Source organism: Nerophis ophidion, linkage group LG21 (genome assembly GCF_033978795.1).
Source record: "Nerophis ophidion isolate RoL-2023_Sa linkage group LG21, RoL_Noph_v1.0, whole genome shotgun sequence".
Lineage (NCBI taxonomy): Eukaryota > Metazoa > Chordata > Actinopteri > Syngnathiformes > Syngnathidae > Nerophis > Nerophis ophidion.
In genome coordinates this window covers 9,055,875-9,071,566 of record NC_084631.1, presented here as the reverse complement: position 1 = coordinate 9,071,566, position 15,692 = coordinate 9,055,875, and the positions used below count along the sequence as shown (strand labels likewise).

Here is a 15,692-nt window from a genome sequence, read left to right as displayed (position 1 = left end):
CAGTTCGCGTTTACTGTTACCATACTCTGTTAGCATTTGCTGTTAGCATAGTTTGTTGTTTACTGTTAGCATATTCTTAAAGGCGTTGATAGTTAAGTTCTGTTAGCGTTTACATTTAGCATGTTCTGTTATGGTTACTACTAGCTTTTTCTGTTAACATTGACAGTTATGTTCTCTTAGCGTTTACAGACAACATGTTATGTTAGCGTTTGCACTAGCATGTTTTGTTAGCGTTTACTGTTTTAATGCTCTGTTAGCAATTACAATTAGAATGTTCTGTTAGCGTTTACTGTGAGCATGTTCTGTTAATGCTTACTGTTAGCATATTCTGTTTGCATTTACGGTTAGCATATTCTGTTAGTGTTTACAGTTAGCACGTTCTGTTAGCACTTACAGTTGGCATGTTCCGTTAGTGTGTACTGTTGGCATGTTTTATTAGCTTTTACAGTTAGCATGTTCTGTTAGCGCTTACAGTTGGCATGTTCTATTAGCTTTTACTGTTAGCATGTTCTGTTATGATTGAAGGGACGTTATATTAGTGTTGAGTTATGTTCTGTTAGCGTTGACAGTATGTTTTGTTAGTGTTTACGGTTAGCCTATTGTGTTAGCGTTGACATTGGCATGTTCTGTTAGCGTTTCTTGTTTTCATGAGCTGTAAGCCTGTTAATGGCCTTTTTCTTTTGGTGCAGCTGCAGTTTCCTCTGCCCGAGTTCATCGTGGCCATGGGCTTCTTCTTGGTTCTGGTCCTGGAGCAGGTGGTTCTTGCCTTCAAGGAACAGTCGTGGGCCCACGCTGAGGAGAGGCAAGGCCTGCTAGAGAACTCCAGCGTGCAGGCGAGTGTCGGTGAGGCGCCGCCCCCCCAGCGCCGTCACGCCAAGGAGGAGCCCGACTCTGCACCGCCGTCGACGTTGCGCGCCTTCGTGCTGGTGTTTTCGCTGTCACTGCACTCCATCTTTGAGGGTCTTGCGGTGGGCCTGCTGGGACAAGGCCAGGAGGTCCTGGAGGTGTGTCTGGCTCTGGCCATCCACAAGAGCGTCATCTCGCTCAGCCTCGCCTTCACGCTGGCTCACGGACGCCTGCGACGCTCCCTGGTCGTCGCCTGCCTGCTCATTTTTGCCGCCATGGCGCCGCTGGGCATCGGCCTGGGCATCGGCCTCTCGGAGAGCGAAACGTCATTGCAGGGGCGGCTGGCTTGTTACACGCTGCAGGGTGTGGCGACGGGCACCTTCCTCTACATCACCTTCATGGAGATCCTGCCGCACGAGCTCGGCCATGGGCGTGGCCGCGTGACCAAAGTTGCCGTGGCGCTGCTGGGCTTCGCCGTCGTCACCGCCGTGCTCTTCATCAAGATGTGACCGTGGCGGCGTGGGCTGGGACGTCTTTGCGAAAGTGGTGTCAGCACATGACCTAAAGGGAAAGACTTGTAAACAACTTTTTTTTTTTTTTTTTTAAACAATTTTTTTACCTGAATCACAACATGAACGTAAACCTAATCTTGTCTTGTGATTAAAAATAATAATTTTATTTTCTTTTATTAAAGGCCTACTGAAATGAGATTTTCTTATTTAAACGGGGATAGCAGGTCCATTCTATGTGTCATATTTGATCATTTCGCGATATTGCCATATTTTTGCTGAAAGGATTTAATAGAGAACATCGACGATAAAGTTTGCACCTTTTGGTGCGGATAAAAAAGCCTTTCCTGTACCGGAAGTAGCAGACGATATGCACGTGACGTCATGGGTTGTGGAGCTCCTCACATCTGAACATTGTTTACAATCATGGCCACCAGCAGCGAGAGCGATTTGGACCGAGAAAGCGACGATTTCCCCATTAATTGGAGCGAGGTGGAAAGATTTGTGGATGAGGAAAGTGAGAGTGAAGGACTAGAAAAAAAAAAGACTATACAGTGGGAGCGATTCAGATGTTATTAGACAAATTTACTAGGATAATTCTGGAAAATCCCTTATCTGCAATTGCAATTTAGTAAACTAAACCGGCCGTATTGGCATGTGTTGCAATGTTTAAGATTTCATCATTGATATATAAACTATCAGACTGTGTGGTCGATAGTAGTGGGTTTTGGTAGAACTTTAAACCTAATCTTGTTTTGTGATTAAAAATAATAATTTTCTTTTCTTTTATTAAAGGCCTACTGAAATGAGATTTTCTTATTCAAACGGGGATATCAGGTCCATTCTACGTGTCATACTTGATCATTTCGCGACATTGCCATATTTTTGCTGAAAGGATTTAGTAGAGAACATCGACGATAAAGTTCGCAACTTTTGGTGCTGATAAAAAAGCCTTGCCTGTACCGGAAGTAGCAGACGATATGCACTTGATGTCACGGGTTGTGGAGCTCCTCAGATCTGAACATTGTTTACAATCATGGCCACAAGCAGCAAGAGTGATTCGGACCGAGAAAGCGACGATTTCCCCATTAATTTGAGCGAGGATGAAAGATTTGTGGATGAGGAAAGCGAGAGTGAAGGACAAGAAAGAAAAAAAAGACTATACAGTGGGAGCGATTCGATTCAGTTATTAGACAAATTTACTAGGATAATTCTGGAAAATCCCTTATCTGCTTATTGCGTTACTAATGTTTTAGTGAGATTATATGGTCGTACCTGTACAGCCTGAAGGTCGGCCCCGCACCTTTCTTCAGCACCAGTCGACGGGTGGTGGCGATGCCCATCTCTGCCCTTCGAAAAGGACCCTCTTCGAAACACAATCTTTCGAAATCATTACTGCATAATACACTGTACTTTGTGTGTGGTCCAATCCAACCGTGTTCGCTTGACCGCTCTGTTCTATAGTAAAGCTTCACCGTCATCTTTCGGGAATGTAACAATGAAACACCGGCTGTGTTTGTGTTGCTAAAAGCGGCCGCAATACACCGCTTCCCACCTACAGCTTTCTTCTTTGACGTCTCCATTATTCATTGAACAAATTGCAAAAGATTCAGCAACACAGATGTCCATAATATTGTGGAATTATGCAATGAAAAGAGACGACTTATAGCTGTGAACGGTGCTAGAACCAAATGTCCTCTACAATACGTGACGTCACGCGTACGCGTCATCACACCGCGACGTTTTAGCATGATACTTCCGCGCGATTTAGTAAACTAAAAAGGCCGTATTGGCATGTGTTGCAATGTTAATATTTCATCATTGATATATAAACTATCAGACTGCGTGGTCGGTAGTAGTGGGTTTCAGTAGGCCTTAAAAAAAAAATGTTTTTCTAGTCCTTCGCTATTAATATCATCATCCACAAATCTTTCATCCTCGCTCAAATTAATGGGGAAATTGCCGTTTTCTCGGTCCAAATAGCTCCTGCTGCTGGTGGCTCCCATTAAAAACAATGTCAGGACCTCTCACCCTTATGACGTCATCGTCTGCGACTTCCGGCAAAGGCGAGGCTTTTTTATCAGCACCAAAAGTTGCAAACTTTATCGTCGATGTTCTCTACTAAATCCTTTCAGCAAAAATATGGCAATATTGCGAAATGATCAAGTATTACACATAGAATGGACCTGGTAGCCTCGTTTAAATAATAAAATCTCATGATTTAGGGCTATATAAGTAAACATTGATTGATTGATTGATTTCAGTAGGCCTTTAATGAAGATGAAGTAGGCGGGGCTACAGTCAGGCTAAATTTCAGGGTAGTGCAGTAACGAGGCCTGACCGACAGGGGGCGGGCAAACACCGTGTCCTCCAGGTTGTGAGGATGGATTACTCACGTCGACGTACAAATCTCACTCGCTTTGTTTATACGTATTGTTACGGACGAAAACAAGCCATTAAAGTGAGGTTGTTGCTCTCGAGTCGTTGAGAAGTTTCTTAAAAATCGGAACTTTTTTTTGACCATGTTACGTTGACCAGAGAATTTGGATTTCATTATTATAAAGTGGATTTTAAGTATGCATCCCAGCCTCAGACACATTAGAGCCAAAGGCAGCTTTACTATCACATCTCGCTACTTATATATTTATGTAAGTTTTCATCTTTGAAATGATGAAATCTCTATTGCGTGGAAATAAAGCCTGCCTCTGGTCCCTGAATGTGTCCGCGGAGTGAGCGCTCTTCGCCTCCGCGCTGCTGCCGTTGACGATCTTCGGCGCGCGTCAAACTGGTCCGGTCGCTGGCGAACATGTCTGCGGGCTCAGGCGGCTGTGGACCCGGCCCCGGAGTCGGGTCCGGAGGCTCCAACCCCCGAAAGTTCAGCGAGAAGATCGCCCTCCACACGCAGCGCCAGGCCGAGGAGACGGCCGCCTTCCAGGAGGTCATGATGGACATCACGTCGACGCGGGTGAGTGAGAACCGAGAGGCGGGGAGGCTGACGGAGAGATGGCCGCCCCACCGCAGGCCTCAGCCGGGCTCGTCAGCCTCCCGGACGCGGCCCTCCTCGGGTCACAGCGACACTCGAGTTGGACGAGTCGACCCCATTTGTGTCCTCTAAACGTTTGTGGGAAAAGACGGGACGTCTTGTGGTCCATTTTTCATAGTCGTTAGCGTACTTAGCATGTTAGCTTCCGCGACTAGCTTCTGGCTTGTTTACTATCTGGCGTCCCGCTCAATGCAGCCAGCGGAACTCCCTTCACACTTTCAACCATTCTCAACACTTTGTCGTCTTAACACACTCTAGCAACGCCTAGATTGCTGTGCAGTGACGTTTTAATTCCCGACACCCTCCCTTTTATATTCGGCATTAATACATGTCACATACAATTGATATAAAACTGCTAAAATTCAACTTTATTGAGACACCAGCTTTTGTTGTCGATTAATTCAACAAGAACTACCTTCATGTGTATGTAACTATTGCTTTACTATGTGTCACAATCATGTGAATTGATATACAGTATTTGTTAGGGTGAAATAAAGTATGTTTTAGAAGGGATGTAAGAATAATGGCACGGTACGATGCGATTTATACCAAGAAAGACTTGGTATAAATCCAATAGTGTGTAAAATGGACTGGCAGGAATGTTTAGGACAATGGTTCTCAACCTTTTTTCAGTGAACATGTTTTTAATTCAAGTACCCCCTAATCAGAGCAAAGCAATTTTGGTTAAAAAAAGAGATAAAGAAGTAAAATACCGCACTATGTCATCAGTTTCTGATTTATTAAATTGTAAAACGGTGCAAAATATTGCTCATTTGTAGTGGCATTTCTTGAACTATTTGGAAAAAAAGATATAAAAATAACAAAAAAAATTGTTAAACAAGTGATTCAATTATAAATAAATATTTCTACACATAGAAGTAATCTTCAACTTAAAGTGGGGATTGTAATAGAGATCCATCTGGTTTCATGAACTTAATTCTAAACATTTCTTCACAGAAATATAAATCTTTAACGTCAATATTTATGGAACATGTCCACACAAAAAATTTAGCTGTCAACACTGAATATTGCATTGTTGCATTTCTTTTCACAGTTTATGAACTTACATTAATATTTTGTTGAAGTAATATTCAATAAATATATTTATAAAGTATTGTTATAAATATATAACAAAAAAATTGTTGAAAACTAACAAGTGATTCAATTATCAATAAATATTTCTACACATAGAAGTCAATCAATCAATCAATGATTATTTACATAGCCCTAAATCACTAGTGTCTCAAAGGGCTGTACAAACCACAACGACATCTTCGGTAGAGCCCACATAAGGGCAAGGAAAACTCACACCCAGTGGGAAGTCGGTGACAATGATGACTATGAGAAACCTTGGAGAGGACCGCATATGTGGGCAACTCCCCCACCCCATAAGCAATGGATGTCGAGCGGGTCTAACATGAAACTGTGAAAGTTCAATCCATAGTGGATCCAACACAACTGTGAGAGTAAAGTATGTTTTAGAAAGGATGTAAGAATATTGGCACAGTATGATATTATTGTGGTACTGCCCCCCATACCCCCCAAGACTTGGTATGAATCCTATAGTGTGTAAAATGGACTGGCAGGAATGTTTAGGACAGTGGTTCTCAACCTTTTTTCAGTGAACATGTTTTTAATTCAAGTTCCCCCTAATCAGAGCAAAGCAATTTTGGTTGAAAAAAAGAGATAAAGAAGTAAAATACCGCACTATGTCATCAGTTTCTGATTTATTAAATTGTAAAACGGTGCAAAATATTGCTCACATGTAGTGGTCTTTCTTGAACAATTTGGAAAAAAAGATATAAAAATAACAAAAAAAATTGTTAAACAAGTGATTCAATTATAAATACATATTTCTACACATAGAAGTAATCATCAACTTAAAGTGGGGATTGTAATAGAGATCCATCTGGTTTCATGAACTTAATTCTAAACATTTCTTCACAAAAAAATAAATCTTTAACGTCAATATTTATGGAACATGTCCACACAAAAAATCTAGCTGTCAACACTGAATATTGCATTGTTGCATTTCTTTTCACAGTTTATGAACTTACATTCATATTTTGTTGAAGTAATATTCAATAAATATATTTATAAAGGATTGTTATAAGTATATAACAAAATAAATGTTGAAAACTAACAAGTGATTCAATTATCAATAAATATTTCTACAAATAGGAGTCAATCAATCAATCATTCAATGATTATTTACATAGCCCTAAATCACTAGTGTCTCAAAGGGCTGTACAAACCACAACGACATCCTCGGTAGAGCCCACATAAGGGCAAGGAAAACTCACACCCAGTGGGAAGTCGGTGACAATGATGACTATGAGAAACCTTGGAGAGGACTGCATATGTGGGCAACCCCCCCCCCCCCATAAGCAATGGATGTCGAGCGGGTCTAACATGAAACTGTGAAAGTTCAATCCATAGTGGATCCAACACAAGTGTGAGAGTAAAGTATGTTTTAGAAAGGATGTAAGAATATTGGCACAGTATGATATTATTGTGGTACTGCCCCCCATAACCCCCAAGACTTGGTATGAATCCAATAGTGTGTAAAATGGACTGGCAGGAATGTTTAGGACAGTGGTTCTCAACCTTTTTTCAGTGAACATGTTTTTAATTCAAGTACCCCCTAATCAGAGCAAAGCAATTTTGGTTGAAAAAAAGAGATAAAGAAGTAAAATACCGCACTATGTCATCAGTTTCTGATTTATTAAATTGTAAAACGTTGCAAAATATTGCTCATTTGTAGTGGTCTTTCTTGAACAATTTGGAAAAAAAGATATAAAAATAACAAAAAAAATTGTTAAACAAGTGATTCAATTATAAATAAATATTTCTACACATAGAAGTAATCATCAACTTAAAGTGGGGATTGTAATAGAGATCCATCTGGATTCATGAACTTAATTCTAAACATTTCTTCACAGAAATATAAATCTTTAACGTCAATATTTATGGAACATGTCCACACAAAAAATCTAGCTGTCAACACTGAATATTGCATTGTTGCATTTCTTTTCACAGTTTATGAACTTACATTAATATTTTGTTGAAGTAATATTCAATAAATATATTTATAAAGTATTGTTATAAATATATAACAAAAAAATTGTTGAAAACTAACAAGTGATTCAATTATCAATAAATATTTCTACACATAGAAGTCAATCAATCAATCAATGATTATTTACATAGCCCTAAATCACTAGTGTCTCAAAGGGCTGTACAAACCACAACGACATCCTCGGTAGAGCCCACATAAGGGGAAGTAAAATTCACACCCAGTGGGAAGTCGGTGACAATGATGACTATGAGAAACCTTGGAGAGGACCGCATATGTAGGCAACCCCCCCCCCCCCCATAAGCAATGGATGTCGAGCGGGTCTAACATGAAACTGTGAAAGTTCAAATCATAGTGGATCCAACACAACTGTGAGAGTAAAGTATGTTTTAGAAAGGATGTAAGAATATTGGCACAGTATGATATTATTGTGGTACTGCCCCCCATACCCCCCAAGACTTGGTATGAATCCAATAGTGTGTAAAATGAACTGGCAGGAATGTTTAGGACAGTGGTTCTCAACCTTTTTTAGTGAAAATTTTTTTAATTCAAGTACCCCCTAATCAGAGCAAAGCAATTTTGGTTGAAAAAAAAGAGATAAAGAAGTAAAATACCGCACTATGTCATCAGTTTCTGATTTATTAAATTGTAAAACGGTGCAAAATATTGCTCATTTGTAGTCGTCTTTCTTGAACAATTTGGAAAAAAAGATATAAAAATAACAAAAAAAATTGTTAAACAAGTGATTCAATTATAAATAAATATTTCTACACCTAGAAGTAATCATCAACTTAAAGTGGGGATTGTAATAGAGATCCATCTGGATTCATGAACTTAATTCTAAACATTTCTTCACAGAAATATAAATCTTTAACGTCAATATTTATGGAACTTGTCCACACAAAAAATCTAGCTGTCAACACTGAATATTGCATTGTTGCATTTCTTTTCACAGTTAATGAACTTTCATTAATATTTTGTTGAAGTAATATTCAATGAATATATTTATAAAGGATTGTTATAAGTATATAACAAAAAAAATGTTGAAAACTAACAAGTGATTCAATTATCAATACATATTTCTACACATAGAAGTCAATCAATCAATCAATGATTATTTACATAGCCCTAAATCACTAGTGTCTCAAAGGGCTGTACAAACCACAACACAAACCACAACGACATCCTCGGTAGAGCCCACATAAGGGCAAGGAAAACTCACACCCAGTGGGAAGTCGGTGACAATGATGACTATGAGAAACCTTGGAGAGGACCGCATATGTGTGCAACTCCCCCCCATAAGCAATGGATGTCGAGCGGGTCTAACATGAAACTGTGAAAGTTCAATCCATAGTGGATCCAATACAACTGTGAGAGTAAAGTAGGTTTTAGAAAGGATGTAAGAATATTGGCACAGTATGATATTATTGTGGTACTGCCCCCCATACCCCCCAAGACTTGGTATGAATCCAATAGTGTGTAAAATGAACTGGCAGGAATGTTTAGGACAGTGGTTCTCAACCTTTTTTAGTGAACATGTTTTTAATTCAAGTACCCCCTAATCCAGTGGTTCTTAACCTTGTTGGAGGTACCGAACCCCACCAGCTTTCTATGTTTTATATGCGCATTCTACCCTTCTTTCGTGAAAAAGTATTATTTTTCAAATTCATGACAAAGTTATATGTTTTTGATCAAACTCGAGTATGGGGAACATATTCTAAGGGACAAAGACTTAATTTAGAGTTATTTGGTTAGGGTTAGGGTTATAATAAGGTCATGCGAAATAAGGCATTAATAAGTACTTAATAATGACTAGTTAAGAGCCATGACTAGTTAAGAGCCAATATGTTACAAATGTTCATGTTAATAAGCAATATGTTCCCCATTCTGAAGTGTAACCATGTTTTGTTTTTTTACTGGTGCATAAAATGAACCGTGCATGAACCAACACAGTGCATAAACTCCCAATAAATTACACACCTGCAAATAAGTCAGCTGTTGCCGTAACCGTAATACGCCGATTAGGAGAAGTTTGTATTTACACGATGTGTCGGGTGTGTTTTGACCTCCGCCGAATCCCTGAGGCCGACTCGCCGAACCCCTAGGGTTCGATCGAACCCAGGTTAAGAACCACTGTCATAATCAGAGCAAAGCATTTTTGGTTAAAAAAAAAGAGATGAAAAAGTAAAATTCAGCACTGTCATCGGTTTCGGATTTATTAAATTGTATAATTTAGAGTTATTTGGTTAGGGTTAGAGGGTTAGGGTTATAGGTTATAATAAGGCCATGCCAAATAAGGCATTAATAAGTACTTAATAATGACTAGTTAAGAGCCAATATGTTACTAATTTTCATGTTAATGAGCAATATGTTCCCCATTCTAAAGTGTTACCATGTTTGTTTTACTGGTGCACAAAATAAACCGTGCATGAACCAACACAGTGCATAAACTCCCGACAAATTACACACTTGCAAATCAGTCAACTGTTGCCGTAACCGTAATACGCCGATAGGGAGAAGTTTGTATTTACACGATGAGTCAGGTGTGTTTTGACCTCCGTCGAACCCCTGAGGCCGACTCGCCGAACCCTTAGGGTTCGATCGAACCCAGGTTAAGAACCACTGCCATAATCAGAGCAAAGCATTTTTGGTTAAAAAAAGTTAAATTCAGCACTATGTCATCAATTTCTGATTTATTAAATTGTATAACGGTGCAAAATATTGCTCATTTGTAGTGGTCTTTCTTGAACTATTTGGAAAAAAAAGATATAAAAATAACAAAAAAATTGTTGAAAACTAACAAGTGATTCAATTATAAATAAATATTTCTACACATAGAAGTAATCAATAACTTTAAGTGGGGATTGTAATTGTGGTCCATCCGGATTCATCAACTTAATTCTAAACATTTCTTCACAAAAAAATAAATATTTAACGTCAATATTTATGGAACATGTCCAGACAAAAAATCTAGCTGTCAACACTGAATATTGCATTGTTGCATTTCTTTTCAAAGTTTATAAACTTACATTCATATTTTGTTGAAGTAATATTCAATAAATATATTTATAAAGAATTGTTGAATTGTTGCTATTTTTTTAGAATATTTAAAAAAAATCTCACGTACCCCTTGGGATACCTTCAAGTACGCCCAGGGGTACGCATACCCCCATTTGAGAACTACTGGTTTAGGACAAAAACACACTTACTGTAATTGAACCCAGACATAATACTTAAATGTCCTAATCAACACAGATAGACAGACAACATTCACACTCACATTCACACACTAGGGCCAATTTAGTGTTGCCAATCAACCTATCCCCAGGTGCATGTCTTTGGAAGTGGGAGGAAGCCGGAGTACCCGGAGGGAACCCACGCATTCACGGGGAGGACATGCAAACTCCACGCAGAACGATCCCGAGCCCGGGATTGAACCCTGACTACTCAGGACCTTCGTATAGTGAGGCAGACGCACTAACCCCTCTGCCACCGTGAAGCCCGGTATAAATCCAATAGTGTATAAAATTAACTGGCAGGAATGGTTAGGACAAAAACAAACTTACTGTAATTGAACCCAGACATAATACTTAAATGTCCTAATCAAATTCATCACTTAAAACAAGTAAATAAAAAAATAGAGCAGGAACATCCATTGTTGGAAGAAAATAAACAACTCACAGTTGTTTATTTTGGGCAATTATTTCGACTCGGGGGGCCAAAATATAGAGAAAAAATGTGTCTGGGGGGCCGGTACATCAGAATTTTAGGAACACTAATACAAAACCTCACAATAATGTCTGATTGAATGCTAAAAACGTTTTGACAGACTGCCTTGCAAAACGGAATCGGATTTAACATTTTTTTTACTGAATGAGACCCCCAGGATGTACATGAATGTCACACCCCCTCTCCATTGACATATTTTACAATCAATCAAAATGCAACAAAAATATAAACGCAAAAGGTAAAACAAAAAACTCACCTCCAACCTGATATATGTGATATATCACTAAGCTTTAGAACTTTGTTGTAAAAATCTCCTTCCACATCTGTCCCTGACACCCGCATTTCAACTAATTAGATGACCATAGTAACTAAGTAGATGACCATAGTAACTAATTATATTACCATAGTAACTAGTATGTCATTGAGATTCCAAGCATTGAAATACTTAGTATAGTTGAAGACTTCCGGTCATTAGAAAACAACACTGCACAGCATAATGGCAGCTACACTTTATATCTTAAACATCTAAACCAGGGGTGCCCATTACATCGATCGCGAGCTACCAGTCGACCGCGGGGGGTGTGTCAGTCGATCTCGAGCCAGGCTTTTAAAAAAAATAGACCTAAAAGTTAGTGATCATCAATCTTCACCAAGACGTCACTTAAATGACATTCACGGTACCGGAGGGTCTTGTGAGATGACGCTGGCTGCTGCAAGATCATTATTATGAAAATATGACCGAGAGGAAGGCGAGAAACACTTTTTATTTCAACAGACTCTCGCACCGTACCTTCCGTCAAAACTCTAAAGGCCGACTGCACATTTCCTATCTTCACAATAAAAGCCCTGCTTCATGCTGCCTGCGCTAACTAAATACAGAGTCTCGGAAAACTGGCGTGCACAAGCGATCCCTCAGAAAGCTGGCGTGCACATCACTTGTGCACGCCAGCTTTCCGAGACTCTTATTTTGTTAGCGCAGGCAGCATGAAGCAGGGCTTTTATTGTGAAGATAGGAAATGTGCAATCGGCCTTTAGAGTTTTGACGGAAGGGACGGCGCGAAAGTCTGTTGAAATAAAAAGTGTTTCTCGCCTTCCTCTCTGTCATTTTTTCATAATAATGAACTGGCAGCAGCCAGCGTCATCTCACAAGACCCTCGGGTGCCGTGAATGTCAATCAAGCAAGCTACGGAATTTGCCGCCAATGTTTTTCTTGTAAAGTGTATGGAAGCTGGATGAATTAGATGCCAAAAACCAACCACTTTCATGTAGTATTGTACAGAAAGGACAACTTTTTTTCTCCTCCATTTGAAAATGTGGGCGTTATCATCATTACTGTCTGATTCCAATCAATGCAAGTCATCAAAATCAGGTAATACACCAACTTATATTCTTGTCTTCGTGAAAGAAAGACATCTATATGTGTTACACATGCTTGTATTATCATTAAACACATTTAACTTGTTTACAAAAATGTCTCTTTCATAAATAAATAAATATAAATGATATATATAAATGAGGTAGATCCCCTCGAGTTGGTCAATTGAAAAGTAGCTCGCCTGCAGAAAAAGTGTGGGCACCCCTGATCTAAACAAATGATTTGTGAATGTCCGGCGGGCCACATTGAAAAGCTTAAGGGGCCGCATGTGGCCCCTGGGCCTTAATTTGCCCAGGTCTGGTTTAGTGTGTTTAAAGTGACAATGTAAACATCCAGAGTAAAAAGTAACACAATAATGTTCACTTTAGTGTCTTTCAGCTTTTGCGTTCTCAGAAGCAATGTCCGCTGCAGTGGACATTTTTTATAGTCTCAGTTTGGGAAATGCAGATTCTCTGAAAAGTGAACTCACAAGAGTAAGAAGTAACACAATATTGTTCACTATAGTGTATTTTAGCTTTTGCGTTCTCAGAAGCAATGTCTGATGCAGTGGACATTTTTTTATAGTATCAGTTTGGAAAATGCAGTTTCTCTGAAAAGTGAACTCACAATTTAACTTTTAATAATGTAAATACCTCAGAAATCGCTGGCTTCAAATATATTTTCCGGGTGATGGTTTATCAAGGGAGCTTCTCGTATTCCCCGCGGGGTGTGTAGTGTCTGCGCTCCGACTGGGCGCTCTCCCCTCCACGCCGTGCACTGTGACCGGCTTGCAAGCGCTCGAGACGAAGGTGGTGCGCTTATGTTTTCTCCAGGTTTGACTGTCTGTTGGCAACATAACCTCAAAAAGTTATGAACAGATTTTGATGAAATAAAAAAAGAGACTCATCTACCACCAACACACTTCTCCCGCATACGTACTCTTTTTCTCCTCTTTACGGCGTCCCATGCCCCCCCACCTTGCCGGTCCCGTGCTGCGCAGAGGTTTTTGGGATATGTGGATTATTTTTAGACTGTAAAAACCACAGAAAAAAACTACACTCACCAAGTTTTCATTTGATACCTTCCCACGATGTACTGCATACTTACAACACGGTATAAAGTGCTTTTATTGCAAACTGTTGCTTCCACTGTGTTGGAGAACCAACCTGTCGTGTTCTCCTGGAGCAGCTTCAGGCCCAGAAGCTCCGCCTAGCCCGGAATCAAGGGCCGTACTACGGAGGATCCCTGCCCAACGTCAACCAGATCGGCCGAGTCCCGCAGGACCCGCAGGTGAGTGCGTCGGTCCTCGCCAGCACTTTTTCACGCTGTGCAGTGTATTGAGGAGGTCTCACTCTGTCTTGGGTTTCATTTCTTTCCTTGCGCAGGCCTCCTTCACGTCCAATCTGGAGTCCAGTCGCTCCACACGTCATCACGGCCTGGTGGAAAGGGTCCAGAGGGACCGTCGCTTCATGTCGCCAGTTCGGCCGTACCGTAACCGCCAAGTATCCTTCAGCAGCTGCGCCTTTTTGTTGACTTTTGTTTTGACAGTCTGCTGGATGTTTGCTTAACCGCCAGCCTCAGGTGGACAGCACTTCATATAACTCCGCCTACTTGTCCCCGCCCCCCGACCCGAGTTGGAGAAGGTAGAGTCTATGATCTTGCTGCTTTGCGTCTTCACGGACACACGCTTTTCCGTCTTGCTGCTTTGGAGCGCTAACACACTAGCTTGGAAGACAGGAAGCTGCATTACTTTGGAGGAGCTCTCACTTCCTCTTTTCCCTCCTTGTGGGAATTTGCCTGCATTCCTTCTGGCGCTTTCTAACCAGAGCCGCGTCGTCCGCACATGGCTGCACGGGCACGCACCTCCATGGCGTCCAGTCGCTTCTTGGGACTTTTTCCTTTCTCCCTTCATCATGTTTCCTGACGCTGCCTCCTCTTCCTCGCTCTTAGTGATTGCTTTCTTTTCCTGCACTTGCCGGGCGCAGGAAAATAACGTTTTCTTCTTGTCGATCATGAAAAGGAATTGGTCCGGAATCTTCCCGGGGGACAAAAGCCAGTTGTTCCGTCTCCCCACCACTGCACTCAACAGGTGAATCCTCCTTTTCCTCCATCTTTCTCGTTCAGTCTGCGCCAATCAATCTTCTTCACTTTTTTCCCTTCCTTTTGCTACACAAAGGTAAGTTTGTGTGAACCAACCAACGCGCGCGACTTGGTAACTGCGTCCGGGGTGGAGCCCCGTGATTGGTCGACTGGATTGTCTGGCTTACTAACGGCAAAGGTGTGTGTTGTTCTGCAGGACCAACTCTGACTCCGCCCTCCACACCAGCGTCATGAACCCACTCTCGGGGGATCCCTTTGCCACTGGAGACTCCGCTCTCACGTCCCATGGAGGCCGGCGCAACGGTGAGACCCACTCCGACCCAAAGCCGATCAAAGGTCAGCCAGCCGGTCAACGCCACACTGACACGTGCACGCTCTTGTCCCCCAGTCTTTCCTTATCCCGTGCCCCCCATCGAGGAGAACGTTCTCGATGACAACAAGCTCCTCAAAGCCTGGGACGCTAAAAAGGTGAGAGCTTCTCGGGCTCACGCCAACGTGCACTGCTCCTCCACAAAGTACTTGACATGTGGTTTTCCCCGCCCACAGTTTCCTCTGCCGAGCTCAAGACCAAAGTCATGTGAGGTTCCCAACATCAAGTACGTCCTACTTAAATAATTAGATGCTACTTACTTAACAGCTACGAACTTACCAAAATAATATTTACTTAACTTAATGTATTTTCCGCACTATAGAGCGTATCGGTATATAAGCCGCACCCACAACATTTTAGAAGAAAAAATACTTTTTCGAAATATTAGCCGCACTAGACTATAGACTGTTTATTCAGGTGTACTGGAGAGGAGGCTACGCCGGATAGTCGAACCTCGGATTCAGGAGGAACAGTGTGGTTTTCGTCCTGGTCGTGGAACTGTGGACCAGCGCTATACTCTCGGCAGGGTTCTTGAGGGTGCATGGGAGTTTGCCCAACCAGTCTACATGTGCTTTGTGGACTTGGAGAAGGCATTCGACTGTGTCCCTCGGGAAGTCCTGTGGGGAGTGCTCAGAGAGTATGGGGTATCGGACTGTCTTATTGTG

At 41.2% G+C, this 15,692-nt stretch overlaps 2 protein-coding genes and 1 long non-coding RNA gene across 8 annotated transcripts in view; 2 read left to right on the top strand and 1 right to left on the bottom strand.

Moving 5' to 3' along the window:
* The window catches only part of LOC133539692 (zinc transporter ZIP1-like), an 18,899-nt gene extending 15,064 nt beyond the window's left edge, over nucleotides 1–3,835 (top strand). For both annotated transcript variants that reach the window (XM_061881792.1, XM_061881793.1), the window contains exon 4: nucleotides 690–3,835. In XM_061881792.1, the coding sequence (XP_061737776.1) occupies nucleotides 690–1,355 (666 nt within the window). In that variant the 3' untranslated portion in view covers nucleotides 1,356–3,835. The remainder of the gene's footprint in view (nucleotides 1–689) is intronic.
* LOC133539699 (uncharacterized) lies at nucleotides 109–15,692 on the bottom strand. The gene is made up of 3 exons (XR_009803474.1): nucleotides 13,497–15,692; nucleotides 13,211–13,400; nucleotides 109–1,407 (listed from the first exon to the last, which is right to left on the bottom strand). It is a non-coding gene; the product is annotated as an uncharacterized LOC133539699 (long non-coding RNA).
* The window catches only part of LOC133539688 (CREB-regulated transcription coactivator 2-like), a 31,369-nt gene continuing 19,658 nt past the window's right edge, over nucleotides 3,982–15,692 (top strand). For 2 of the 5 annotated variants that reach the window (XR_009803470.1, XM_061881782.1), the window contains exons 1-8: nucleotides 3,982–4,320; nucleotides 13,746–13,847; nucleotides 13,943–14,059; nucleotides 14,133–14,200; nucleotides 14,578–14,646; nucleotides 14,854–14,960; nucleotides 15,046–15,125; nucleotides 15,204–15,253. Coding sequence is in view for 4 of the 5 variants with exons in the window: in XM_061881782.1 (XP_061737766.1) it covers nucleotides 4,162–4,320; nucleotides 13,746–13,847; nucleotides 13,943–14,059; nucleotides 14,133–14,200; nucleotides 14,578–14,646; nucleotides 14,854–14,960; nucleotides 15,046–15,125; nucleotides 15,204–15,253 (752 nt within the window). In the remaining variant the exon portion in view is untranslated. The remainder of the gene's footprint in view (nucleotides 4,321–13,745; nucleotides 13,848–13,942; nucleotides 14,060–14,132; nucleotides 14,201–14,577; nucleotides 14,647–14,853; nucleotides 14,961–15,045; nucleotides 15,126–15,203; nucleotides 15,254–15,692) is intronic. The other 3 variants (XM_061881783.1, XM_061881785.1, XM_061881784.1) reach the window with 3 other exon arrangements.